Genomic DNA, 27,770 nt, shown 5'->3' with positions numbered 1-27,770 from the left:
CTCCTCTTTTTTATTATTTATTTATTTATTTACAAAGTGGTCCACATGTTGTTCTTCCACTCTTATTATGAGGCGAAAGTCTGCCTCTGGGCTTTATATATCCTCATGCATATACGTGTCCTGCATTGGCAACTTAGCATCGTAATCAATAACAGGTTCTCTTATTCCGTTTCTGAATTAGTTTCTCTTAGTAAGTTTATTGTTTTGATAACTTATTGAGTGATCCGTTGAGTTCAACTCCACCTAGGAGCATTGCACCAGCTGGTCGATGTCTGGTAAGCAGCAGGAACTTTTGGCAAGCAATCATGATACTTCCTGTTTAATAATGTGAAACTGTTGAATCCTTAGTTATGTTTATACTCGTTTATCATGGGTATTTTACCAGCTGGTATTCTTAAAACTCTCTGATGCCAATCATAGATCATGGCATGGAATTGATTTCATCTGCTGCTGCAATTGTGCATACATTTAATCTGAATCAGGTGATGGCTCGAGTTATTGAACCCCTTCATTTGATTTCCAACGCAGAGATTTCATTGAGACCCTACACTTGGATATATTTTCCACATAAAAGATTGCTTGTTATGATGCTGAACTCCATATTCTTCAACGACCTTCCATTTACATTGAAACAAACGGTTTTGGACTCTAAATTCTTTGTGCTTTGACCCCCTGACACTGTGAGTGACATTATCTCACAAAAGAGGGATTTTTAAGCATTTATTCCAACTACTTTTCATGCTAATACTTACTAAAAATGGGAATGCTTGTTTCTGATGCTTCATAATCCCCTTCATTGTTGACTTACTGTATTTTCTTTTGATTACTGGCTAACAATCCATTGCAAACCTGATTATCCTTTATAAATGATGGGTGCTCACAATCATTTTTCTTCGAGTAGATTTGAAGATGTCACTCTCGTTAATTAAAAGATTAGGGTGGTCTGTGAATGCTTAATCTCTGGTTTATAAAATAAAGGTACTCAAAAGAAATCTATATTTTTCCTGGGAGTACCGTTTGCTTGAAAATTTTGGTAAATTGGAGGCTAATGGTTGGTGTAATATTCTGATTAGCATTAAGTTGCAGCTCAAAATTCATACCATACTTGTATAGTTATACGTGATCTGTTATTTCTATTTGATGTTTTGTTTCTGTTAGAGGCATTTCACATCACAAAATTGTATAATGAGTGATTGCGATCTCAGACCAAGATGTGGATCAAATGTCAATAGCTGCTTATCTTCAATTACAAATGATGACAAATAAGTGTTACTTTTTATAAATTTCATTTATCCATAGGAAATGTGAACCTTTTGCTATCTTCGAGCAGATTCGACTTTTCGCTTTCTTGTTGAACAATGGAAAGACCATCTGCCTCCGGGCTACATCCTCAAGGAAGCCTCTGCCGACCCACCATTTGAAGAAGATGCTTGTCACTGCCACTTTATTTTTGCAAAAGACCGCACACTGAGCAGTGATTCTGAATTAGTTCTGAAATACCAATGGTTCATAGGAGAAAAAACTCCTACGAATTTTGTGGCTATCGCTGATGCAGAAGGAGAGGTATATAATCCATGCATCATATTTGTGTGCACTAATTGTTTGGTGGTTTTGTTGTTAGGACACATACTCTGCATGCCATTAATTTTGATTGATTACCAGGTTTACTGGCCAAAGCATGAGGATATTGACAAATTTCTGAAGATTGAGTGCACTCCCGTATTAAGAGAAACTGAGTACCCCTCTATATTTGCCGTTTCTTCGCCAGTTGCTCCTGGTATGCTTTCCTAGAACTCTGAATGCTGGAATAGTAACTACACGTCATGATCTGTTCAAACTGTTACCTTTTATTAAATTACTGATGTTTTTACATATATATGAATTGAAAGCCTATATATGCAACTGAATGGTGTATCAATGACAATGCAGAAGACAGGTGATGTTTTTTTGAGCATACATATCTATAAATGCACGAGGGAAACTTGAAATACAAATTGCCATTGAAAGAAAAAAGTAAAAAAAACTTGAAGTGCAAATTTAAGATACGAGGTTGCTCTCACTAGTACCATTTTTTTATCTCTCTCTCTCTCTCTCTCTCTCTCTCTCTCTCTCTCTCTTTCTTTTTTAAAATTTATTATTTTGAGATATAAGAACAGCTTTATTAGAAAGCTTGCCAAAAGCGAGAAAAGAATACAAAGCCAAAAAGAAAAACTCAAAAAAGAAGGTCAGCCGAACCGGCCTTACCTTTACATAGACAGGCCAACTTACAACTGGGCCTTTGACTTTACTAATAACTCTTCAACATCTGACACTCATTCTTAATACAATGCCCATTCGTAGCTCCCCAAATAACACACATAATTGTCATTATGAGCAATCTCCAAATAGCTTTCCCGGCTTTACCAACTCCTCCTCCATGCCATGCCCAAAGGAGATCCCCCACTGACTTAGGCATATCCCAATCAGTGTGAAACAAACCAAGTAAATGACCCTAAACTCTAGCCGCAAAAGGGAAGTGAATGAATAGGTGATCAATCAATTCCCCATCCTCCATGCACATTAGACACATATTGTGAAGAATTTGGGTCCTTTGGAGATTGTCAACCTTGAGACTTCTCTTACGACCCAAAAGCCAAACAAAGACCGCCACGTGGGGTGGAGCTCCGTAGAACTATTGATGGAATGGGTGAGACGGCCAATATTGCAAGGTGCCATTGAAACCAAGCTAAAAAGGGATTTGACCAAGAACTTTCCGGAGCAGTGCCACAACTAGACAATTGAGTCATTGACTTGAGTGGCAGGCTTGGCATTCTTGAGCATATTTAATAACCCAACGAATTCATCGATCTTAGCCTTTGACATATTTTTACGCATGTGTGCACGGGGGAGGCTACTATACAAAAGCACTTTGCCACAAAAATGGAGTGATCTAGAGCAAGGCAGACTTTTGGGAAGAGGTCATGAAGCACCCTATCACCACACCAAATATCGACCCAGAAACGAATATTATACCCATTACCAAGCACGAAAGAGAAACCCTTTCAGACTAAATATTCAGTATCCACCACCACTTTATATAATGCCGATACCTTGCATGGAGAAGAGCCCTTCACAAACTAACCACCAACCTGGGTACCTACTTGGAAGCTGTTAGCTCCTGCTAAAGTCTACCCTCTCCAACAACAAACCTCCTCTTGCACATCTCTTTCCATCTTAGAAGATGGAACTACTTGCCATCACTGGCGTCCCTCCAAAGAAAATCTCTCAACAACTTTTCAAGCCTAACTAAAAATGATTTAGGGTATTTGGAAAGAGACAAGAAATACTCGGGCATGTCAGCGAAAGAAACCTTGATAAGAGCCAGACGACCTCCGAAGGATAAATAGTGACACTTCCAGGAAGCTAATATCCCCTCGATTCTCTCAATGACACTGTTCCAAATGTGCTTGGCTGGCTTTCCGATGCAAAGAGGCAACCCTAAATACGTCGAAGGGAATGATCCTGGCTAGCATCCGTAAACACTCACAAAGTGGATGAGATCCTCATCCTCAACATGAATCCCTAGCATTTCAGACTTCGCCACATTAATCTTTAGTCTAGAAATAGCTTCGAAGCACATTGTTAATTTTCAAATATTATCAATTGACACTGCCCCTGCATCACAAAAAGCAATGTGTCGTCGATGTATTGCAAATGGCTAATATGCTCTGCCTTTGTTGACGGTTTAAAACCATTGAAAAGCCCATTCTCCGCACCTTTGTGAAACATCATGCTATGGCACTCTCTGATAACAACAAACAAGGAGAACCCTGCCTGAGACGTTTTGATGCCCTGAAGAACCCTTTAGGAGAACACACAGGACCTGATCCACTCTCTCCACTTCCGGCCACAATCCAGTCTTTCCAGCATATAATCTAAAAACTCCCAGTCTACATGATTATAAACCTTCTCAATATCAAGCTTGCGGACCAACCCACTTATCTTTTCCCTGTATTTGGAATCAATGCATTCACGAGCCACTAATGCACTATCCAACATCAGTCTTCCCGCCACAAAGGCTTGTTGATTAGCCAATATGAAGTTGGATAGAATTTCCTTTAACCATCAATCAAATGGTAATGCAAACAGCAAGATACAATATCCTATGGTTATTACCGGTATCTACAGTGTCTTCTACTGTTTGGCAAGCTTTGCCAACTATGCAGTTCGTACTGTTCCTGTTTCTTACTGAATGATTTATTTATTTATTTATTATTATTATTATTATTATTATTATTTTTGTGTTTTCTATTTTGTCCTTAATAAAGGAATGAATGCATTCGAGGGAAATCAGGACTAGCACTAATAGGAAATAAGACGAGGGGAAGTACTTAGATGGTTTGGCCATGTGCGACAGTGACCAAGAAGCACAGCTATTAGGAGTTGGTTCACATTGAAGGCTCTAAAAGGGCAATAGGAAGGCCCAAAAGGACATGGGTAGTGCTGGTGAGAAAAGACTTGACGATGACTTGTGGTTTAACTGAGGATATGGTCCTTGATAGAGTGGAACGGCAGGACAGGAATAATGTAGCCAGCCCCAATAGAGTGGAACGGAAGGACAGGAATCAGGTAGCCAGGCCCGATAGAGTGGAACGGCAGGACAGGAATCATGTAGCCGACCCCAATTAGTTAGGGTAACTGATAAGGTTTAGATGATGGTGATGATGATTTTTTCCTTAATCAAGTGAAACTTATTTTTTCTCTATTGTGTAAGTACTGTGTAGGCCCCGTGAAGACCCGCACTACATGACAAATTTGGCATGTAGTTTGAGACCCCAAGAATCACACTATCCAATTCCAGACCACGATGAGCGATATCTTATACATTTGAGCTGACATCTCTCTGAAGGAGAGTGAACTGACATACAAGGATGAAAGTATTCTCCGGAAAATTCCGCTGCTAACAGATCAAGGTGACCTTCAGCGATGTAATGATGTAGATTGGGTCTCCCTCTTTCAATGAGTTTTGGTTGCAATCTCAAATAATTTGATGTTAGAGGCATAGGGTGTAATCCTGTCCTCTGATGCATTAATAATTTTCTTTTTGTACGCTTCAAAAAAAAAAAGAGGATAAATTTCTGGTTCTTCTCTCCTTTGTTGTTTTCCTTTCTCTGTTGTTGCTTTTTTTTTTTTCTTTTGCTTCTGTCTTTCCTTCTTTTGGCCGCTGGCCCTAATAATATTGCTTCATCTTTCAAAGAAAAAGAAAAAGAAAAAAACAATGCCAAACAGCGTAGCATGGGCAATGCGATCACATTCTAATGCATTTTTTCATTTTCTTCCTATAAATTTCAGTCTCTCAGAGGACCTTGATTGTCAAAATTAAGGAGTGCTTGTACTTTCCCATCATAAGAAAGTGTACTTGGTAATCTTGTATTTGGTGCAATATAAATTATATAACATATGTCACCTTGAAGTTTTCCTTTCTTCTTCTTCTTTTCCTTGAGAAAAAAATAATAAATGCAGAATCTGTATGTTTAGAATATCCTTCCAAACCCCTTTAACCATTTTATAAACCTTAGTTCACTGTTCTGTTTGCATCATGGTTCCTTTCACATTCTTGTGGAAAAATTTTAACCTCTGACTGATATATGGCATTAGAAGCCACCTTACTGCAAGCTGTTTTAAATGAAGTGATGTCTGTCTTCTCATGGTCTCTAATCTCCACAACTATAATATGTACAATCTTGAGAAGTTAATATAATCCCACAAGGAATTGTATCACGGCTGGCTAAGGTACAGGTTGCTTCCTTCTTCTGTGGATATAACACATTCATCACGGTGGAGCCCAAAAAACTTTGACACTTGTGTGCTACACTTCACAATTCGAGTCCCGCCTAATTCGAGCTTTGGATCTGCCTCATTTTTGGGCTCATGCCCTAAAATTATTTGGCAAAATGGCTTCCTCCCTCCTCCCTTCTTCTGTGGATATAACACATTCATCACGGTGGAGCCCAAAAAACTTTGACACTTGTATGCTACACTTCACAATCCGAGTCCCGCCTAATTCGAGCTTTGGATCTGCCTCATTTTTGGGCTCATGCCCTAAAATTATTTGGCAAAATGGATGGACGGTGTGGATGTAACACATTCATCACGGTGGAGCCCAAAAAAGTTTGACACTTGTGTGCTACACTTCACAATCCGAGTCCCGCCTAATTCGGGCCCCTAAAAAATTGTACACAAGACATGTATTAAGTTAAAATTTACCAATTAAATTATGAACTGTAGTTGCTAACTCACAATGTCAAAATCAAATTGTTTGAATAGTTTTAATTGTTAATTTGTGGACGCTTATTTTTTAAAATAGGGCTTTTTGATTTTTTTCATGATTCACTATCCAATAAATGTCCACCAATTCATAAGTGGGATAATGCCAATAAATTGCATGAATTTGAGGCTGATTTGGGGCATGGATTGGTCCTCTAAGTCAGCCCCAAATTGGCAACGCCATCTACCTGAATTTAATTTCATTTTTTTAAAGAACTATTGGGAGAAATGATATCAAATTGTTAAGTATATAAATTATATATTTAGAAAATTAAATATATGAATTTTGTAGTCAAATTCAGGTTATCTGGTTCATAAATTCATCAGACAGTCCGATACAACTTCTCACCAAAGAGTAGACCGTTACACCACCATAAACATGTTCCAATTTATAAATGAATGCATATTTAGAATGCTTAGAATATTCCGGATTTAATCCATATTTTTTCATATTTTTTTAGCAAAAAAAATAAATTGCATTGTTACGGGCCGTTATGCCCCCGTATCCATATCAGTACCAGAGGACACTATTACGCCAACCGATACCGTTACGCCAACCGATACCGATATGGGATACCTTGATCACTGCTGGCTACGGTACATCTGATCTTTGGTTTGCGTTAACTCAAAACCAGTGTTTTAAATAGCGAATAGCGTGTAGCGTAGCGCTCACCACTCAAAACCAGTGTTTCATGATATTTGAACCAAATTATACTGATTAATAATGAAATTTGACAAAACTGCATGATATTTGGTGCAACCAAATGCAACCTAAAGTAATAGGAAAGGACAGTGATTAAATATAAAGGTAAAGAAGAGCAACGAAACTGATTTAATATTGTTACTTATATTATTTTACTAAAAGCATTGAAAAGATTATCTAATTTTTATTGAAAATAGAAATGTAACAAATCATTGAAAATATTAATTGATTTTAATGTTATAGTGAAAAATAACTTGTAATGTAAGGTACATAGTGTGTAGCGTATGCAAATTATCATGTAGCGTAACCTACATGCGACATAAGCTATTTTAATGAGCTATTTAGCGTTAAGGCTAAGCTATGCTATGTAGCGTAAGCTACACACTACATATCGTAGCTACTTAAAACACTGCTCAGAACAAGTTCAAATGGTCTTGTCAGCTGCTTCAGCTTTTACCCATCTAATACAAGGCGCCAATTTAATGTAAAACTGTACAAGAAACTCGTTGTAGCTCTGGGTTTTGGAATTGGTCCTTTAATTCTCTATTGTGAACATTAAATGTTTATGCATCTATTGGTGTTTGTCGCAATAATGATTCCATGGTAATTTCAAGGCATTTTAATCATTTTTGAAATGAATGTATATTACCCATATATGGAAAACCTGTTAACTGGGACTGGCTATGAGCCTATGATGATGATAGAAAATGGGATGTTATACTGATAAAGAATGAAAAATAGGGAGAAAGGAATACGATGACGATGACGATGGAAAATTGGATGTCATCCTAATAAAGAAGGGAGAATGAGGCCATCTTTGTGACAGTGTCAAACACCTACAAACCTACATGACAAAATTTGCAAGAGAGACTTCTTCGAGAGGCCAATTTTAAGAATTTGTTATAGTCTAGATATCAAACAAAATATACCTAGATGCAACTACTTTACAGTATCAGGGTGCTGCTGTAGATAGGAAGGCTGGAAGTCTCTAGTTCGTGGCATTGATGAAATTCAGAAGCTCATAATGAGCTCAATAAAGTCTTCATTGCCTCTCAACAACAAAAAAAGGGCTTCCAAGAAAGCTGGATTTTTTTTTTTTTCCTGTTTTTATTGTATTCTTTTTCGCTTTCTTTGCAGCTTCTAATAAATTCTTTGTTGCCTCTTAAAAAAATAATAATAATGAGCTCAATCATCCAGAGGGTAAGCTAAAGCATATCATTATAATGTGAAGCACAGGGAGAGAGCATTGTGTGTGAAAATATGCAATCTCTGCTTCTCCATCTTGAGTCAACATTTCCAGATTTTATATTGTGTCAGACTCTTGCTTTAGGTCTTACATGTAATCCAGGTCTGAATATTCAGCAAAATCTTGTCTTTGACCAGCTAAACAGAACCAAAATGCTCCTTGCTCCACTTGTTCAGTTTAGCCTTCAACATCTGGAGCTTCACCACAAGCCTATAACCAGGCCAACCTTCCACCTGGAAAGACTGCTACCACCCTTGAATCAATTCTACAAACCCCTAAACCTCCAGCCACATTAACTTGAATCTAAAAGGAGAAGGGCCCCACAAGTCTATCTGAGAGTCAAGACCAATAGTATAATGATTTGACACTGGTCAATTCATTGGCTTCGCCAAATTTATCAAACTTACGATGTTTATTTGCTTGCTCAAATTATTATTATTATATTCAAATTAGTTGGTGTTTGACGTGTTCATTAATTATCACGTCTCTATTAGCTTGTACTGACTGCAAGGCCTTGATCAGGAACTGGATATCCGAAGGTTCTCAATCTGAGTGTGCAAGGGGAACTTGTGGAGGGAAATGTTATAAAGGGCTTTGCCGAGGTTGCGTGGTGTGGTGGGACTCCTGGGAAAGGTGTTGCCAGGTGAGAATTTTCTGCCATTCCTGTTTATACTGGTCCTTTACAATACGTTTCACTGTATCTAAAACTACTACATGAAGATGTGTTTATGCAGTCAACGTTTCATTATTGTCATGAAAGAAAGACTGATTTTTTTTTTTTTTTAATAAAAATCTTCCAGCTGGTTGAGGCGAAGATGGAATAGTAGTCCTGTAGTAATAGTTGGGGCTGAAGATGAAGAGTATCGGTTGACTATAGATGACATTGATTCAAGTTTGGTTTTCATGTACACTCCAGTGACAGAAGAAGGGGCTAAGGGAGAACCTCAGTATGCAATGACAGATTTTGTAAAAGCAGGTGGTAGCTTGGATACTTATAATGTATTATTTATTATTAGTACCCATAGAACTATTTTCTGAGGAACTTTTTGCAGTGTATGATAGAAAATCTGTATACTAACTCTGTCACGTTGTGCTTGTACATGTGATTACACGTGTAAACTGACAATCTTCGGTAACAGCTAATCATTTTCCTGGCATCAACATGGAATCCAACATATAGATGCATTTTGGAAGTTGAGAGCAGTGAAATAGTATTGCAAACTTCATGTCCATCCCTATTCACGGCCCTAAACAACTGGTTGTTTCTATAGACATTTCCTTAATCATGTTTACTGGCCTATCTGCACAAGGACACTCTTGTACCAACAATCATAACAGTTCTTTGGGATTGGTGGGTGGGGGAAGCAGGAAGGATGATGGGAAAAGTAAAAATCAACAATCATTTGAATTTCACCTCTCTAATTTTCAAAAAAACATATATAGATAAATAAGCATACATACATCCATATAGACATATACATATCGAACATTAACCAAGATGCCTAAACATTGGTTGATAATCAGGGTTGGTTTCCTAGTTTACTATTTCAAACCTTTATTTCATTCTTCATCTCTTTTTCTCCTTTTCTGTTGGTTTAACATGATAATGTCATCGTAGCGCACTAACTTAGTTTAGATGGACATGTGAATCACTTGTTTTCAGCTGCTCCCTCAGTCAGCAATGTACACATTCTTGGAGATGCTGTTGAAGGAAATACAATCAAAGGGACTGGGGAATACTTTGGAGGAAGAGAAGGTCCCAGCAAATTTGAATGGCTCCGTGAGAACAAGGAAACTGGGTCTGTACTTCTAGATTAACACTAGTTGCAGTTCCTTTCTTTTTTCTTCAAAGAAAATGTTTTATAATGTTGCTTCTTTCCTATGAATGTTTCTTGCCCACATCTCAAAAAGTTTTTCTTTAAGATGTGGAGTTATCTTTAAGATCTCTTTGTTAAGGAAGCTTTAGCTATATGTGGAGTATTCTCTTTTTAGTAGATGTTTTAGGTTTAAGATAGATTTAGTTTCCTTTTATTCTCCCCCTCTCAAGTCTATGGTTTTTATTATTTTTTAAAATGTGAGTTCCATCTTCCTTTTCGCTGTGGGCTGAACGAATGAGTCTGATCCTTGTCGCTCATGGACTGCCCATTTCGGGATGTTCTAGTCACTGATTTCTTCAATTGCTCACAGGGGATGAAACTTAATGATTCCACTTTGAAGCCAGCCGAGGATTCCTGTCTACTTTTCTTGTGTTGTTTGGAATGTCTTGTTCGGCAGATTTGGAGTTATCCTTAAGATCTCTTTATTTAGTAACTTAAGCTATATGTGGAGTAGTATTCTCTTTTAGTAGATTTGTTAGGTTTAAGATAGATTTAGTTTTCCTTTATTGTCTCCTTCTCAAGTCTATGATTTTTATTGTGTCTTTTAAACGTGAGTTTCATCTCAGTTTCAGCCTTGGGTTGTCCAATCATTGCCAATTCACTCACGAATTGCCCGTTTTAGAAGATTTTTGGTAACCTGTTGCTTGAGCTACTTGAGGGGACAAAACTTATTATCTCATGTTGAAACTGGCTGAGGATGCCTGAATTCTTTGTGCCATTTTACTGCAGCCGTGGACATCATGGATTCGTTGTGTATGACTATGAGGTTGTGTTAACAATGCTTGTCCTTTACGAAGTCAACACCTTTCGTCATTAAGTGGGTGAACTGCTTGCAACAGCTAGAAAGCTTTGAAATAAAACTCCTGGTGCATGAAAGGCGACCCTGTTGTCCTTGCTCCTTGCTTAAGGCATTTCTATAATTGCCTTGTTTTTGTCTGAGTCAATTGATATTCCATCAAGCATGTTGTCAAAGCCTGCGGAAGATTTCTGTAGATCACCTGGATTATCCACAATTATCTTGCTTCTGACAACAAGGTCATGAACATAGCATTTGACTGTTTTGTGCAGCATATGCTTGGAGACGTGAGTCATAGCTCTTAATAAGTGGCTCCCACAGTTTTTAGTCCAAATAGCACCACCATGTAACAGTAAACTAAAGCGGGTTTTTAGAATAATGTGTTTTTGGTCATATAGATGTATTTTTATTTTATAAGATATTCTTTCATATGCAAAAGTATTATCGATCACGAATTCAGGGATTGGAAGTGAGAAATTTTAGTTTGGAGTGTGAGATTCAGGTCCCTGAAATCAATGGAAACCCTGTTTTGGCCATTCTTTTTGGTTAGTAGGACTGTGATTGCTAGCTAATCAGGTGTTGCTCTTCAGGATTGAAGTTGACAACCTTTTGTATATGGATTTCCCTTCCGATCTGATGTATGATACAAGGATGGAGTCTCCTTTGATATTGTTTAACAGGTTTGATATCTTTATAGATGTTTAACGTATGCATGATAATTTCAGGATCCAACTCAGACATTTTGGCATAACAAGAAAAAAAAATTTCACTAAATTCATGAAGTGGATGTACATATTGCTCCGAATCCATATCTAATAGCTCAGTATTTATGATTATTGGTTGAGAATTCTCAGGTGTGCCAGTGTCCATTTTTCTGTCTTCTGTAGGAGGCATGAGATTTCCAGCCTCAGGGATGGAATCCTCGAAGGTTTTTCCTTCAGGGATTAATTTAGTGATTTCCTCTTCGTCGAAAGAGGTTTCCTGATTGGAATTATTCCCTCCGACTAGTAATAATTTATTACCATCTTACAGAACTCAAAAGATGCTTATGTCTAAATCGAAACTTGCTTTAATCAGAAGAGTAATCTTCTTATTTTGATGGCGATTTTCACCATGTTGGTGAGTGATATCCCAATCTGTGTAATGTTCAAAAAAAAATAATAAAAATCCAACCCGTGCTTAGAAAATTCAACATGTTGATCTTTTGTCATGCCTTTGTCTGATTCTTAGTCATGTATGGCTTAAGGGGAACTTGGATGCCTTGCCCATTCTTCAAACCCATAGGATTTTCAAGGTCATAACTCAGATCGCTTATTAAATTTTTGGCGATCAGATTGAAGTTGTTGAAATTTGATTTGCATTCCACTTTAATTGATTTAGGTAGTTTTTGGTGGTTGTGGTCTTAGTTGACTATGGCTTCTCTTTCCCTTTGATGGGTATCACGAAAGTTGCTCCTATGTTTTCCACCTGAGATAGAAGATAAAGTGGTCTATTGTTGGGGGCATACTTGTGGTCAACCTTTCTCTATGAGGTGCAAGCTTGCCCTTGGTCACCATGTTGATGACACATTTCTTTGGCTTGGTCAAAGGGACCTGAATTGGCTTGTCTGGGAAATTGATCTGGTACTTCATTTATGGACTTCTTGCCTTTCAAGCTTGTGATTTGGTTGGAGAAGTTTTATGTTTTCCAGAATCATCACTGGAAGTGATATTGGACCCCTTTTCTTTAGAAGTAGGGTCACAAGCTGGCCTTTCATATTTCTTCTGAGAATTTTCAGATTTGGCTTGCACAAAGGAGTTTCTGTTTCTTTGTCGGACTTACCCAGGAGTCGGTATAGTAGCCTTTATTCCCCTCGAAGTGTTTCTTGTCGATGAAAATGCTATGCACCTGTCTATTTTAATCAAGGTATTTGAAACATTGCTGTAGCGTCTATGACATGTAAAGTGTTTATGGATCCAAGGTCTTCTGAGCAGCAAACTCTGCAACATATCGGCATCAATGATCTCGCATATCACTTCTGCTTTCGGTCATCTTGTTTGATTCTTGACTATCGCTTTTTGCATGTGAGTCTGACTGTTGTATCCCTAAAAAATTTCCTTTTCGTGGCTTAGTCTCCAGATCCTAAGGAATGCTAACGCCTGCAAAGGCGAATCATTGAAAGGAACAACATGATTTTCAAGGATATTCAGTCTACCGCTGATGAGCTAATCGATAAAATCAACGGGTCAATCATTGAGTGGGACTCTATCTTCAAAATTAGGAGTTTCAGCTGTGAATAGTCCGTCATCGCGGCTTTTGCTCCGACCCTTGGCTTGTTTAAACACTTTGTTTAAACGGCCGTCATCTGATCCCATCCACTTTGTTTTGTTTTTGTTTTTCTTTCCTTTATGTTTTTTGCTTTGTAATCCTGGATCTTTGGATCTCTCTCTCTCTCTGTTATCTTCTCAAAAAAAAGAAAAAGAAAAAAGAAAAAAAAAAGAAGAAGAATAAGAAGAAGAAAAGAAGTGTTGATGGCTAGCCTGGGATTAATTTGAATTCTAGGCAGTTTTGTTTCCCCAATGTAACTTGTGATGGACAATGGACAGTGATGCTCTACGTCACCTAGTAGCAAATCATCTTTGAAAAATGTGATGTTTGCTGCCATTAGTCCCCAGTTGAAGAGGCACTTTGAGCATTCTGTCCTTAAAAGTAATTTTATGAACATGTTGCATACTTCTTTTGGCGTGGAAATCATCCTCATGACATTCCTCAGTATATCATACATGTAAATAGAGGCTGGAATATTTGGCAAGATGTTCAAGCAGGTTATAGACCACTGAGTCTTTCATTTTAGGGACATTATTATCCCTTTTGGGTAGTCGTGACTGACATTTGATTGGCAATCTTTGTTGTGTAGTTTTGTAGGCAAGGCCGTTCCAAATTGGTCCTCTATCTGCGTCCTTTACTTCTTGGGGGAATGAGCTATCCCCATTATCAACTCAAACTTAAGGATGCAATATTTGTTCTATCATGGCATCCTTCAATTTGCTCATCATCTGAATTTTCATGGATTGATGCCATTTGTGATGGAAAGTGGACACTAAAACCCTCATGGTGGCCATCATCATTGCTTTCAGTAATGATAAGATAGTCATCTTCATCCAATGTTTTCACTTTGCAAGAGGGATCATGAGAAGACTGTGTCGTGATAGGCGTCACCGCATGATTCATTCTCTGGTAAATTAGGACTTTCCTATACTTCGCACATTTCCTAGAATTTTTCTTCACGAGGTGGCGTTGCAGTTGGAAAAGAGGCTGCAACATTGTTATCATGCCACCAATCCACTGTATAGTTCAACAGGTAAGGTTAGGATGATGCAGATGTCCATGGGATGAGATGAGTTTTGATAAGGGTCACGAGTGCTTCAACAAGGGCATGTTTATAGTCTCTCTCTTACTGGGTGAAGGATTCTTGATGCAGGACATGAAAATTTAATATGATATGCAAGAATTCAGGCTTTAGATAATACTAATCTTAGAACAATCACAAAAATTCCACATCCCACATAAAGTCAAGCATTCAACAAAGGAAATCTACAAGGGTCCAAGCCTACACATGTTAGGGCTGGAACAATTCAAAATTATAGACCAAATAATGATCAAAGGAGAGTTAGATTCATCCACACATGCAAATGATTATTTCCCCGATCCAAGGGATTCACATGTTTCAATCCGGGAAACCCTAGGGTTGTAAAAGGGGAATAGAACTTGGGATTTAGGATAATCTAGGGTTAGGGTTGGGGAAATAAGGTGAGAGAGGAGTGAAATAAAAGAGAAAAGCAAACCCAAGATGATCCACACGTGTGGACAATGGCCTGGGCCTGACGTACGTGCGTGGGATCCGGCCCGCACGTGTGTGGGGCCCACGAATTTGAAATCGGCCAACTAGGTGCTGGTCGACCAGGGGAGATCTACCTTCACGCCAAGTTTCACGCCGATCGGATGTTTGGTTTGTGCACGGTGTTCCGCCGAAGTTTCAGCCCTCTTACAGGGCCTGATTATGCAAATCTGTTGTAGAAGGAGGATTGGCTACCAAAAGGGATGGATTTGGAGATGGGATAGCTGTGGGAGATGATGAATATGGATGGTAGGAGATGGGGGCAATTTGAGATGGGTGTGGCTTCACACCATGGTAGTTAGCCCTTTGAAGAAGGGAGGGTTTCACACCCAATTGGATTTCCACAACTCAGAGAATTAGAGGAGGAAAATGTAGAATTTTATTCATAATATTCAATGAGAAAAAACCTACAAGGGGTTGCTTATTTATGAGAAAACCCTATACCCCAAAAGCCGCACCATGTGCACACCTATTACGTAGAGACGAAGTAACAAAAATAACAACTAATCAAAGCAATCTAAACCGTCCATGATATTCTTAATAACAATAATAAGCAAAACTCAAAGTACTAGATCATCTAGAGTAGCAGGCCACGATCATGAGATCCAATGGTGGGATCCACATGATGATTGGGTCCACTCCAAGGAACCAAAACACAACTTTCTAACTAGGAGGCCCTCCATGGATGTCGTCATCGATCCAGATCGATGGCGGGGCTCTCCTCCTCCTTGCGTACGTGCGTAGGGGGGGCGTATGTGTGCGCGAGATGTCCCCATCAATTCTTTGGACACCTACGAATCAATGTTGTCGACATCTGAGGTGTTTCTGCTAGTGAATCGATCTGTCCTGTGTCCCTCACCAGTGTTCAGAGTACCAGTGTCATTGCATGTCTTAATGACGTGGGATAGGAAAACATGTATCATTAATTCATTATCATCAATAATATTGTTGATACACAGTAAGATAATATTGTAGATACACGGTAAGATATCATCATATGAGGGAAACATTGGGGAAAAGGTGGAGTTTTTCAATGAGGCTTCAAGTAGGACTTAAAATATTATAAAAAACAACTATACGTAGTTAGTTTCCATTTTATCAGGGCTTAAATTATGCATGTATATTTGCTGACCCAAATAACTTGGACAAGTCTATGATGACATACACACGGACACCCCTTGTGGGTTTGATGGTAACAATTCATATTATTTATGTATATTTTCCTCTCCACCTTTTAACAGCAGTATATGCCAAGAAGTACATGATATATCCTTCAGCCAATGCAGTCCAACTTGTTGGATGAGAATTTGTTTCTTTCATATAGCTGTGCTCCATCTGGCTTTGTAGAGCACCTTTTTGTTTATGCGGGTTGGGTTGGGGACTATTGATTGGTTTGTTAGGAAGATTTCCACCAAAATATTCTTCGAAGCGTGTGCCATCAATTCATATTATTTATGTATATTTTCCTCTCCACCTTTTAACAACAGCATATGCCAAGAAGTACATGATATATCCTTCAGCCAATGCAGTCCAACTTGTTGGATGGGAATTTGTTTCTTTCATATAGCTGTGCTCCATCTGGCTTTGTAGAGCACCTTTTTGTTTATGCAGGTTGGGTTGGGGACTATTGATTGGTTTTGTTAGGAAGATTTCCACCAAAATATTCTTAGAAGCGTGTGCCATTATTTTATTATCTAATCTCTATGTGGTTCTGTTTTGCTTGTGTTGAGGATCTTGCATTTTGCTGTTGTTTGGAACCATATGGTTTAGGACATACTTTAATCTTTACCAGGCCATAAACCATGAAAAATATCCATGTGCCCTGGACAGAAACACCCAATTCTTTGTGGCCATGTAGGGCATTCCTTATATCCATTTAGAGAATCTTGTGGCATTGATACGGTCGAGGTATAGGTGCAATTGTTTGTTAAAGGAACAGTGTGCAGACTCTGTTTTTATTTTTTATTTTTATTTTTTATTTTTTATTTTTAAGTATACAGTGGGCACACTTGAGGAAGTAAGATGTTAAGTTAGTAGTGGGCATAATTATTGTTCAAAAATAAATATTTTCATTGCTAGTTGGATTGCTATTTGTTATTACATTGTTGCATATGGCCTTATATCTTTTTTTTTTTAATTTAAATTTTTAAAAAGAGAACTGAAAAAGAATGCTCGCCAAAAGGCAAGAAAATAATAAACCCCGACTTTGCAACTAAAAAAAAAGGGGAGAGATTGGAAGATTTGGATGCCTTTTACGTTGTAAGTCCATTCCAACACGCTAAACTTAATTTTTCTGATAATCTCTGTTAAAGACTTAAAGTCCCTTGATATACATTGATACACATCCTCTAACGGCTCGAGCTTTTAGAGAAAGTGGTTATTTGACATGTTATCAAATCCAAAGGTCAAGTGTTCGAATGCTGCCCCACGGGGGGCCATTGTTTATGGTGTGGGTGAGTGTCTCCACATGTGCTGGGGAGTGTTGAAGTCCCGTGATATACATTGATACAAACACTCTAATGGCTTGAGCTTTTAGAGAAAGTGGTTGTTTGACAATCTCTTCTACTAGAGAGCTCCTATTCTAAAAACATTGGCCATTCCCATCTCCCCATATTGACCGAAGAAACTCCATAATAATGAGCCTCCACTTTGCTTTCCGTACTTCCCCGCCCCCTCTCCATGCTAAGGCCTACAAAAGGTCCTTAATGGACTTCAAAATCACCAATGAGATGTTAAAGAGATTCAGGAACTGCTCCCACACCTTTCGAGCAAAAAGGCAATGGATGAAGAGATGATTAATTGACTCCACATCTCCCATGCACATCAAATAAATATTGGGAAGAATAGGGTATCTGTTTTGCAGGTTGTCGATTGTTCCTTCCTACTAACCAAAACGAAGGCCAAACTCTTTGAGGGGCTCCATAAGACCTGGTGAAACGGGTAGGTGGGATCCGAAATACATGGCAACTCATGCATCATTGTGTAAAATTATCGAATAGTAAAATGACCCGAGCTATGAACATGCCACACCGTAGAATCCTTCTCTATTGCCAGGGTAGAATAAATCTTCAAACGGTCCAACAAGCTCGCCAAATTTGCGATCTCCTCATCTGTCATGTCTTTACGGCAATGAGGAGACCACACCACGAAGCCGCGACAAATGGAGTAACAACCATCCACTGTGATGTTCCTATCCAATGCGAGGCAGGCCACTCTAGGGGAGACTTCTTGCAGCGGCCGGTCTCCACACCACACGTCCTCCCAAAAACGGACGTCGCTTCCAACGAGCGAGAAGGAGACCCCCTTACGAAGCATAGGATATGTCAACGTTACCTCTTCCAAAGGCTGGAGGCACGATAGAGACTAGAGAGGAGATCTCTTTACTCCCCATGCTCTCACCTGCGAACCATTTTTGCCTGCAATAAGCTCCCTCCATAGTCTTCCTTCATCTATACCAAATCTCCAAAGCCACTTCTTTGTGTGCAAGGTTCATTGTTTCCAATATGTTATTTCTTGGGATGAATTTTTGTTAAATAAGTGATAAGTGCTGCATTCATCATATGCATATAACTTTTACATTCACCTATTCATTCTGTTCTAATGAGTCACTATGGGGCTGGTGTTTCCTAGAATGTTTGGATGTTGACAGCTTGGGATCTTTGCTTTCTTTCTCTGTCTTTTCCATTCTTGTATGTTGTATGCGTTGTGCTTCAGAAGAAGGCACTTTTCGAAGTGACAAAATCCTTTCTTTATGAATCTGCCCTGCGTTTTATCTTGTATGCTTCTGCAAGTTTACCTTTTCAAATTTTGCCAATTCAGACTAGTTCTGTAACTCCTCGGAGAATGGTCATATACAATTTTAATTCCTTTCCATTTATGGCTGTTCCAGTTCAACATTTGATTCAACATTTATGGCTCTCTGTGGCAGTGATTTTGTGTTGGTGTCATCTGGAACTGCTGAGTATACTTTGACCAAAGCGGATGTAGGGCGTCACTTGGCATTTGTATATATACCTATCAACTTTGAGGGTGACAATTCCTCTTCTTCCATTGCCAAGCTGAGCATTTTTCTATAGTGTTACTGTGTATGGACATTATGCATATATAATTGCTCAACTTTTTGTTATTTTTTCAGGGCAGGAAGGGGAATCTGTATCTGTTACTACTGAGATTGTGAAGCAAGGTACTTTTGAGTTGATCCAACACACACAGAATTATTTATGTAGGCTTTGAATCATTTGTCATTTAAACGCAATTGAAATGAAATTTAGTTTTTAATGTTGTAAAAACATTTGTCCTATCACTGATAAATTTAAGTCTTGTTCTTGGGCAATTACCTTGGGAAAATCTATTCTTCTTTCAGCTTATCATCTTACTCTTACTCCCAGCAGTAATCTTATAATCTAGGAAGACACACTTCAGGTTACATGTATCAGACACTTTCATGATACTTGTTTTGCTTGAGTGTTCCTTTGTGCTTGTGATATCACTAAGAGAATGAGATCCCCTTTTTTGATCCTTTACCTTGGAAAGTCACTAATTCATGCCCTTGGTAAGGCCACGTTATTTTGCTTGAGCGTTCATCTGAGATTGGGTTTCCTGAAACTACTCGTTTTTCATCAAGTTTCTTTAGTTGCAACAGACATAACAGAAGATTTCCTTTAGGGGCCTTTTGGATGCATGGAACTCTCCATTTAAGAGCTGAGTTCCATGGAACTTGAGAGTTTTTAGCATTTGGATGCTCCCATGGAACTCGTCACTTGAGAACTCAAGTTTCACAAAAAAGGCTTAAAATAGAGAATAGTTCTCTCAACAAAGTAATTATTTCTCTATTGTTGGAACTCTCTTCTTGGGATCCAGGCTCCATGGAACTTTCAAGGGAGTTCCATGGCATAGAGAAATCTTTGCTTTTCTGAAAGAATTACCTTGCCTATTTTAGGTCTTTCTAGGGGAACTTGAGTTCTTAGGTGATGACTTCCTTGGAGCATCCAAATGCTGCAACTCTCAAGTTTCATGTTTTTAAGAAGAGAGTTCCATGCACCCAAACAACTCCTTGCAAAGCAACATATCAGATTTTTCTCCACCTATTCACATTATGGTTATTTGTTGTTTTGAATTTATCTGTATCCAAATTTCAGCCCCTCCAAAAGTAACTCATCTTAAGATAATTGGAGACCTGAGGGAAGGAAACAAGGTCACTGTAGCTGCTACTGTCACTGGGGGTACTGAAGGATCTAGTCGAGTTCAGTGGTTTAAAACAAGTTTTTCAGAGTTGGAAGCTGAGAATGATCTTGAAGCTGTAAGCACATCCAAAATCGCGAAGGTGAGAAAAATATGACTATCATCTATATCATTTAAAAAAAAAACAGGTGATCCTATTCTATGGATTCAGTTCTTGCAACTTTTTTTTTTTTTTTTGGGGGGGGGTGGGGGGGTGTGGGGGGGGAATCTATCCAGGAAAGCGTATTCTGTTTTACCACATCCAGTCAGGTTAATTATCCACTGAACTTGATGCAGGCTTTCCGCATCCCCCTAAGTGCTGTTGGTTACTATATTGTTGCAAAGTTTACACCTATGGCTCCAGATGGAGAATGCGGTGACCCGGCATATGTTATTTCTGAAAAGGCAGTTGAAAGTAAGTAAATGAATACTTGTCTTTGGTGACATTAGGGGACTTATGTTCTGTATGCTAGAGGATATATTCATTGGGAAATGAATCTTAATTAAGGTGCCTAAAAAGACAGTTTATTTAAAGCTAGGAAATATTATCAATTATCAGAAAAAAAGTTAAAATCATTAGTTTTTATATGCTACAATATGGTTCTCTGTTGATGAAGAACTGCCAACTCAGACACTTATTAGAAGTCTCACATCTTTCAAATGATTATCTGCGAGAGCTTTACTGAGTCTGTGCTTTTTTGTAATCTGTGGGCACTAATTTTATGGTTTTTCTTTTAATTAGCGATAGTCTTATTGATGAATCTGGTGTCTAGTTGGATGGGAGTTGCTTATTCTTTATGAGTAAGAAATGTGGCTTTCACTTATCTTCTCGTCATGGATGAGATTGTAGGAGTTGAAAAGGGATTCTAGTTGTCGTCTGTTTGGCAATTTGACTTCAAAATTACAAATATGGAACTAAGTTGGTCAAATTTCTAAATCTCTCTCTCTCTAAAAAAAAAAAAAAAAAGAAAAAAAAGAAAAAAAGAAAAAAAAATGTTGGGTCAAATTTCTAAGATATCCAATAAAATGGTTAGTAAAAATTGCAATATTTGCTATATTTTCAATGAACTTTCTATTTATCCTGGAGTTCATTAATTTGATATCACTAGGTAAATACAAGAGGATATGGGGCTTACATTGTTTTGCATGAACCTGGACACATTATATTTTAGTTTTTGCTGGCTTTCACTCACTGTTGCTAATACAATCTGATTTTTGATATATATGTTCTATCTCAAGTGTGTTGCACGGTTGCACTCACACCACCATTGCATTGTTCTGAGTCATATCTGTACATTTATTATGAATAAAGATATTTATTAGCAACTTCTCTGTGCTGCTGAATGTCTATTGTACTATTTGCCTTTTGCATGTGCTCCAAGGTAATTGCACCATATGGGCTGTTCATGTTGCGTTTAGTTTTAGGATACGTCAGTTTATCGCTGTTTTGTTAATTTATCCTTGACATCTTTGCAGCTCTTCCTCCAAGCCTAAATTTCCTATCCGTAACTGGTGATTATTCTGAAGGTGAAATATTGACAGCATCATATGGGTATATAGGGGGTCATGAAGGCAAAAGTCTCTACAATTGGTATCTTCATGAGGTAATAACTATATTAGTTTGATTACCTTCCTCATGGTCTGGGTCTACGACTGGCTATCTTTTTTATTTTATTTTATTTTAAATTGCTTCTTTGTGAATTTGGAATCTCAACTGTAAAGCATTATATGGATGATGTTTTCTCCCTACCATCTGCTTAACCTGAAGTGAAAAGTTAAATGAAAATGTATTCTATCTTAATTCATGATCATTACATATTGGCATTCTGCAGATTGAAACTGACACAGGTGCTTTAATACCCGAAGCATCCGGGCACCTTCAATATCGGATAAGAAAAGATGCTATTGGCAAGTTCGTTTCTTTTAAATGTACTCCGGTACGTGATGATGGAACTGTGGGTGAGCCAAGGACGTGCTTGGGACAGGAGCGGGTTCGTCCTGGTGATTACATTTCCTTTGGTTAAAGATTTTCTTATAAGATTTTACCAATGTTTTGAAAAGCATAAGAGTTTGCCAAGTCTTTCAGACCCGGTGTGTCAAAGCTTGGCCTTTTACATGAAGAATTCTAAAGTGGCAGAACTGTAACAAGAATATAGAAAATAGTAGTAAAGTTTATGGAAAATGTAGAGAAAGCAAACCATATGCTGTTGTTGTGCTTGCCAGAATGACCCTAGTTCTATAACTGGACATCTGCTAGCTTTTTTTTTTCCTCCCTTTCTCGATTCTCGTTTCCTTAAAGTTCTAGGGCCCTTTTCTCTTTGTTGTAGACATATTGAAACAGCACATTTTCTAAGTTTAGGTATTTTGCTTCTGAGAGAGGGTTCCTAGTCCAGACTGGAATAAAATATATAAATCTCATGGCACTCACATCATCCGAGTCTTATGCTGGCTTAACTAGAGGCCTATATCTCTTGTTCATCACTCTGATATCCTGTAGAAGTGCCCGTTCATACTTGGTAGCATAAGACTCTTAACAAAAGCTTTCATAACAATAGTTGTTTCTTTAAGTGCTGACTGGTGCATTTCTTTGATGACATGCAATTCAACCAATAGGAAGCCCAAGACTTCTTTCCCTGCAGATATTGGGGAGGGGAATTGAAGGTTCCACACTGCACGTCGAGAAGAAATATTGGGGAGGGGAAGAGGGAGATTCAATTTTCCGTTGGTTTTTGGTATGTTGAATAATTCTTGCACAGATCAACAACGTTTCTTATGTTATTACTCTGTAAGATGGAGGAATTGGCATTTACTCTTGCTGTTATTGATCTATTGGTAACTGGAAGAACACAGATTAGGAAGTGCAATGATTAATCTACGTAGAAATCTGAATCTAGTTATGTGTGCTTAGCAGGCTTGCCTAGCACTGGATGCTCTAGACACGATTTTTTTTTTTTGCTTGCAAATTCCCCATCATGAGTACCATGCAATAGTTGTACTTGGGTGCTGCATGGGGGGTGACTGTGTTGGCTGGTAGTGGTGTTGGTAATCATATATTGATGGGGTCCCTGCCATTTGTGCAGCCAACTATTCGAGCATGACCCTTTAAGTGTGCAATCATGAGCTGTCTGGCTAGCAGCTGTGCCTTCATGGCCCTACTTTGCTTGCCTGCTCTTTTGGGGCCTACACAGTAGTTGGTCTGGGGGTCAATACTGGGCAAGACTGCTGGCATCTTATTGGTGTCAATGTGAGCCTTTGCCATTGATGGTTTCAAGAGCCCGGACGAAACGGGAAGGTTGATGATGACTAGTGGCAGCTGATGGTAGAAATTTGCCAATCTACCATTTAAAATCAAATTTCAAATTGCTGGGAGAAAGGCTAAGATGATGACCATGATAAAAAAAAATAATCTGAAGTTAGCTGGCATTCTCTTGTAGAGAAGCAAAGTTATTTATTTATTTATTAAAGTATTGCCTTTATCTTGCTCATCGTGCTAGTTGGTTTTAATCTCCATCTCAATAAATAACACATTTTACTGTTTTACAGATTGGTCCAGATGGAACACAAAATGAAATCAAAGATGCAACAACTGCATCATATACCCTATCGAGGGATGATATTGGCTTCCTGATTTCTGTTTCCTGTGAACCTATCAGAAGTGACTGGGCCCGTGGTCCTACCGTTCTTTCTGAGCAAATTGGACCTATTTTACCTGGTAAGCATTTGTCTCTATGCGAACTTTATGATGATCTAGCATGTAAATAGGTTCTGAGGATGCAGTTGGTTCATTCTACCTTTAATGGGTATGCGAAGGGGGGGGGGGGGGGGTGTGTGTGGGTTGTTGTTAGAAACTTGATCACAGTGACATCTTTTATCTTTTATTTATTTTTTGAAGCCAATATAAGCTTTTCAGACAATTTAACCCTTCTACATATGGTTGCATGCTGCAGGCCCACCAACTTGTCAGTCTCTACAATTTGTTGGATCATTGATGGAAGGACATTCTCTAAACTTTGTTGCCTCATACAGTGGAGGGTGAGATGTTTGCTCTCTTCAATCCACGAGTTTTAACCATTTAACCTTTAGTTCTATGTAATTGTACCTGAACTTTTATTTTACCATTCAGCGAAAGAGGCAAGTGTACCCATGAATGGTTTAGGGTGAAAGGTAATGGTGCAAAGGACAAGCTAAGTGGCAATGGTACGTATATCAGTTATCAGATAATGCGGCTGGTTTAACCTATAAGAAAATTTGACACCGGTAAGGTTAGATGGTTATTAGAACTGCTCTCGTTGCAGAGTTTCTGGATTTGACTTTGGAGGATGTGGGTAAATGCATTGAGCTTGTGTACACCCCTGTCCGTATGGATGGATTGAGAGGAGTTCCCAAGAGCATTGTCTCAGATGCTATTGCTCCTGGTAAGTGGTGCTTTTGATCCGAAAATGCTCCATATGTTTGGGCTTTATTTTGCTAATATCAGTGTTCGAAATATCGATACTATCGGCTGATATTATCGTTATCGCCCCCTAACGAGACAGAAACCCGCGCGATAACCCCCGGAAGATTAAAAAAAATCCCAAAATCCAGATATTGCACGATATATCGTCGATATCGCACGATGTATCGTCGTAAGATACCAAGTAAAAGAAAAAACACCAAATATCGTTTGGGACAGTGTCATTATCCAAAAAAAAAAATGGAAAAATTAAAAAAATATATAGAGAAACTTTCAATAGGTGGATTTTGATACCTGTACAAGAGATTGCATGATCGAAAGCTTCCCTTTGGTGCGCCATTCAAATCAAAGCGTCGTCCGTAGGTTGGTGCAAACAAAATCTCCGATTTGGAAGAGAAATCGATCGAAATCTGGAGAAATCCAAGTATTTGGGTGAAATCCTTGCTAAAATCCTCACCAAAATCCAAAGATACGTGAGATTTAGGAAAGATTTTAGGGTTCTGAAAGGCCGGAACCCTCTATGCTTTGAAAAAAAGAGGCGTCCGAGCCCTTTTTTATGGAAATGGAGTTGGCTGGTGTACCGCACACCATCGAGTTGACTGGTGTGTTGACGTTGCCAAGTTCCGTGGGTCCCATCATGAGGTATGTGTTATATCCAAACTGTTCATCCATTTGGCAAGCTCGTCGTAAGGCTTGAGCCGGAAAATAAGACAGATCCAAAAATCAAGTGGACCACACTGCAAACAGGAGTGGGAGATTAAATGTTTACCATTGAAACCCTTTTGGGGTCATCAGAGTTTTGGATCAATATGATATTTGTTTTTCCTCTTCATCCAGGTCTGTGTGACCTAATGAACAAATTGGATGGAAAAAAAACATTTTGGTGGGCCCTACGAATATTTTAAAGGTGACAATCAGCCCCACCGCTATTTGTGGTGTGGTCCACTTGAGCTTTGAATATGGCTCATTTTTGGGTTCATGATCTAAAATGATCTCTCCAAATGCATGAATGGTGTAGATATAATATATAAATTATTGTGGGGTCATGTAACTTTGAACCGTTCGTACCACTCAAGTTGCAGTAGCGTCATTGCCCGTCGTCTTCGTAGTGTGGTGGGAAGCGGGCATAGTGAGTAGTGTACTACATAAACTCTGTGGGGGCCCACCATAATTTATGTATTTTATCCACTCCATCCATCCATTTTACCATATAATTTTATGATTTTTAGCCCAAAAAATGAAGCATATCCAAAGCTAAAGTGGACCACACCACAGAAAATAGTGTGAATTGAACATCTACTGTTAAAAAAATCCTTGGGAGCCAAAGAAGTTTTGGATCAAGCTGATATTTTTCCTTTTCCTTTATCCATACGAAGAGGTTGGATGAAAAATAAACATCACTGTAGGCCCTAGGGAGGTTTCAACGGTGCAAATCATTATTCCTATTGTTTCCTGCGGTATGTGGTATGGTCCACTTGACCTTTGGATATGTTTCAAATTTGTGCTCAACCCCTAAAATGAGCCGGAAAAATAGATGGACTGCATGGATAAACCATGTACATTTACGGTGGACCCAATAAGTTTACTCAGTACTATAGGAGTGGATTAGGTGAGACCCCGCCTCACCCAAGACCATACAACTGTACCGTGGGGCCCAACTTGACATGTGTATTCTGTGTCCACTCCATCCATCTGTTTTTTCAGATCATTTTACAACATGATCGTAATAATTAAAAAGATCCAATTATCAGGTGGACTATACTCAAGGAAACCATATTAGTTGAACACGGTACCATTAAAAACTTCTTAGGGTGCATCTTAATTTTTCCTATATTTTATTAGGCATCCAATCTACTGATAATTTCACATAAGTTTGAATGAAGAGAAAAAACAATTATCAGCTTGATCCAAAACTTTTGTGGCCCACTAATGGTCAATCACCATTGTTACCCATGGTATGGTCTACCTAATTATTGGATCTGCTTCAATTTTTGGATAATGTCCTAAAATGATATGGAAAAACAAATGGATGGGGTGGACACTGAATATAGTTGTCTTAGTTCAATAGGACAACGCATAGCTTGGACCCTATACAAAGGAAACCTATTATGTGCACTTCTTTTTTGAGATTTTATAATTTAAAAGTGTGTATTAAGGTCTTTTTTAATAATTCCTGAAGTTTCATTGAAAAATTCAACCATTTTCCTAATGTTTCCCCATGTTTCCCAAAAAGTGCGATAAATTATGCGATACAAATGATATATCCCATGCGATAACCGATACGTATCTGTATCCCAAGGGCATGATACATTGTGCGATACTGATATTTCGAACACTGGCTAATATCTAAGAATTGATCAGTCTCCTTTATGTAAAAACCTAAATATGAATTTTATCTGCTATTTGTTTTTTAGTTGTGGCCTCGATACACTGAAGAAAGAAATTTAACCAATAGCTAGTCGGAGAACCCTTGGAATTTTGTAGCAGCTTGATTTTTTTCTTTTTGAAGACACAGGGTGTCCCCACCTCTTTTTTGAAGTGAGACTAATCTCTGCGGATGCACGCAATCACCCACAACCACGTGTATCGGGTAAAGCCAAGGAGGGGAATCGAACCCTCACCTATAGGGAGCAAACCTACGGTGAAGACCATTCGCCCAAACCTCGTTGGGTTAGCAGCTTGAAATTTAGTGATAAATGAAAGAAAAAAAGAAGGAAGCCAACTCCCAAATAGAGGCTCTACAAGTTATTATAGGATACAATATGGCATTCACACTTTTGCATTCTTAATGTATAAGCCCCCATTCAGATCCATGTCACCACTTGCTAAATACCTAGTTCTCTTACTTTCATTCCTTGTGGCTGTTTCCTGAACCTGTATTGTATTGGTTTTCTGGCCGGCTGATACGCCTGATACAAACAGTCAGAACCATGTAGTAACTACTAGCACACATTATCCTATAGCATTCACTATGCTTGTAATAATCTTTTTGTATCTCATACTATTCTTTGCAACAGCGGATCCTCTGGGTCTTGAACTTGTCATTCTAGATAGTTGCGAGGACAAAGAAGTGGTTCCACAGAAATCATATTATGGTGGACAGGAAGGCAATGGGGAATATGCCTGGTACAGAAGTAGGAGAAAGTTGCAGGGATCTGAGCTGATGAATATGTCTGATGCTTCTGAAGATGTACTTTTTATAGGAAAAACTTTGTAAGTTCTTTACTGTGCTATAACAAATTGTTATATTGACTTTCTCAAAACAAATTATATATTAAATTTCTAATAATGG

At 38.5% G+C, this 27,770-nt stretch overlaps 1 protein-coding gene across 2 annotated transcripts in view; it reads left to right on the top strand.

Annotated features, from left to right (window-relative positions):
- The window catches only part of LOC131243667 (187-kDa microtubule-associated protein AIR9), a 108,702-nt gene that overhangs the window by 21,990 nt on the left and 58,942 nt on the right, over window positions 1-27,770 (top strand). For both annotated transcript variants that reach the window (XM_058243179.1, XM_058243171.1), the window contains exons 11-27: window positions 1,331-1,563; window positions 1,663-1,777; window positions 8,778-8,898; window positions 9,056-9,231; window positions 9,919-10,054; window positions 18,734-18,834; window positions 18,941-18,988; window positions 19,944-20,128; window positions 20,323-20,440; window positions 21,502-21,629; window positions 21,858-22,026; window positions 22,639-22,757; window positions 23,569-23,737; window positions 23,973-24,057; window positions 24,149-24,222; window positions 24,321-24,440; window positions 27,496-27,691. In XM_058243179.1, the coding sequence (XP_058099162.1) occupies window positions 1,331-1,563; window positions 1,663-1,777; window positions 8,778-8,898; window positions 9,056-9,231; window positions 9,919-10,054; window positions 18,734-18,834; window positions 18,941-18,988; window positions 19,944-20,128; window positions 20,323-20,440; window positions 21,502-21,629; window positions 21,858-22,026; window positions 22,639-22,757; window positions 23,569-23,737; window positions 23,973-24,057; window positions 24,149-24,222; window positions 24,321-24,440; window positions 27,496-27,691 (2,293 nt within the window). The remainder of the gene's footprint in view (window positions 1-1,330; window positions 1,564-1,662; window positions 1,778-8,777; window positions 8,899-9,055; window positions 9,232-9,918; window positions 10,055-18,733; window positions 18,835-18,940; window positions 18,989-19,943; window positions 20,129-20,322; window positions 20,441-21,501; window positions 21,630-21,857; window positions 22,027-22,638; window positions 22,758-23,568; window positions 23,738-23,972; window positions 24,058-24,148; window positions 24,223-24,320; window positions 24,441-27,495; window positions 27,692-27,770) is intronic.

This window comes from Magnolia sinica, chromosome 1 (assembly GCF_029962835.1).
Source record: "Magnolia sinica isolate HGM2019 chromosome 1, MsV1, whole genome shotgun sequence".
NCBI classification, from domain to species: Eukaryota; Viridiplantae; Streptophyta; class Magnoliopsida; order Magnoliales; family Magnoliaceae; genus Magnolia; species Magnolia sinica.
This window is presented reverse-complemented; position numbering and strand designations above follow the sequence as displayed.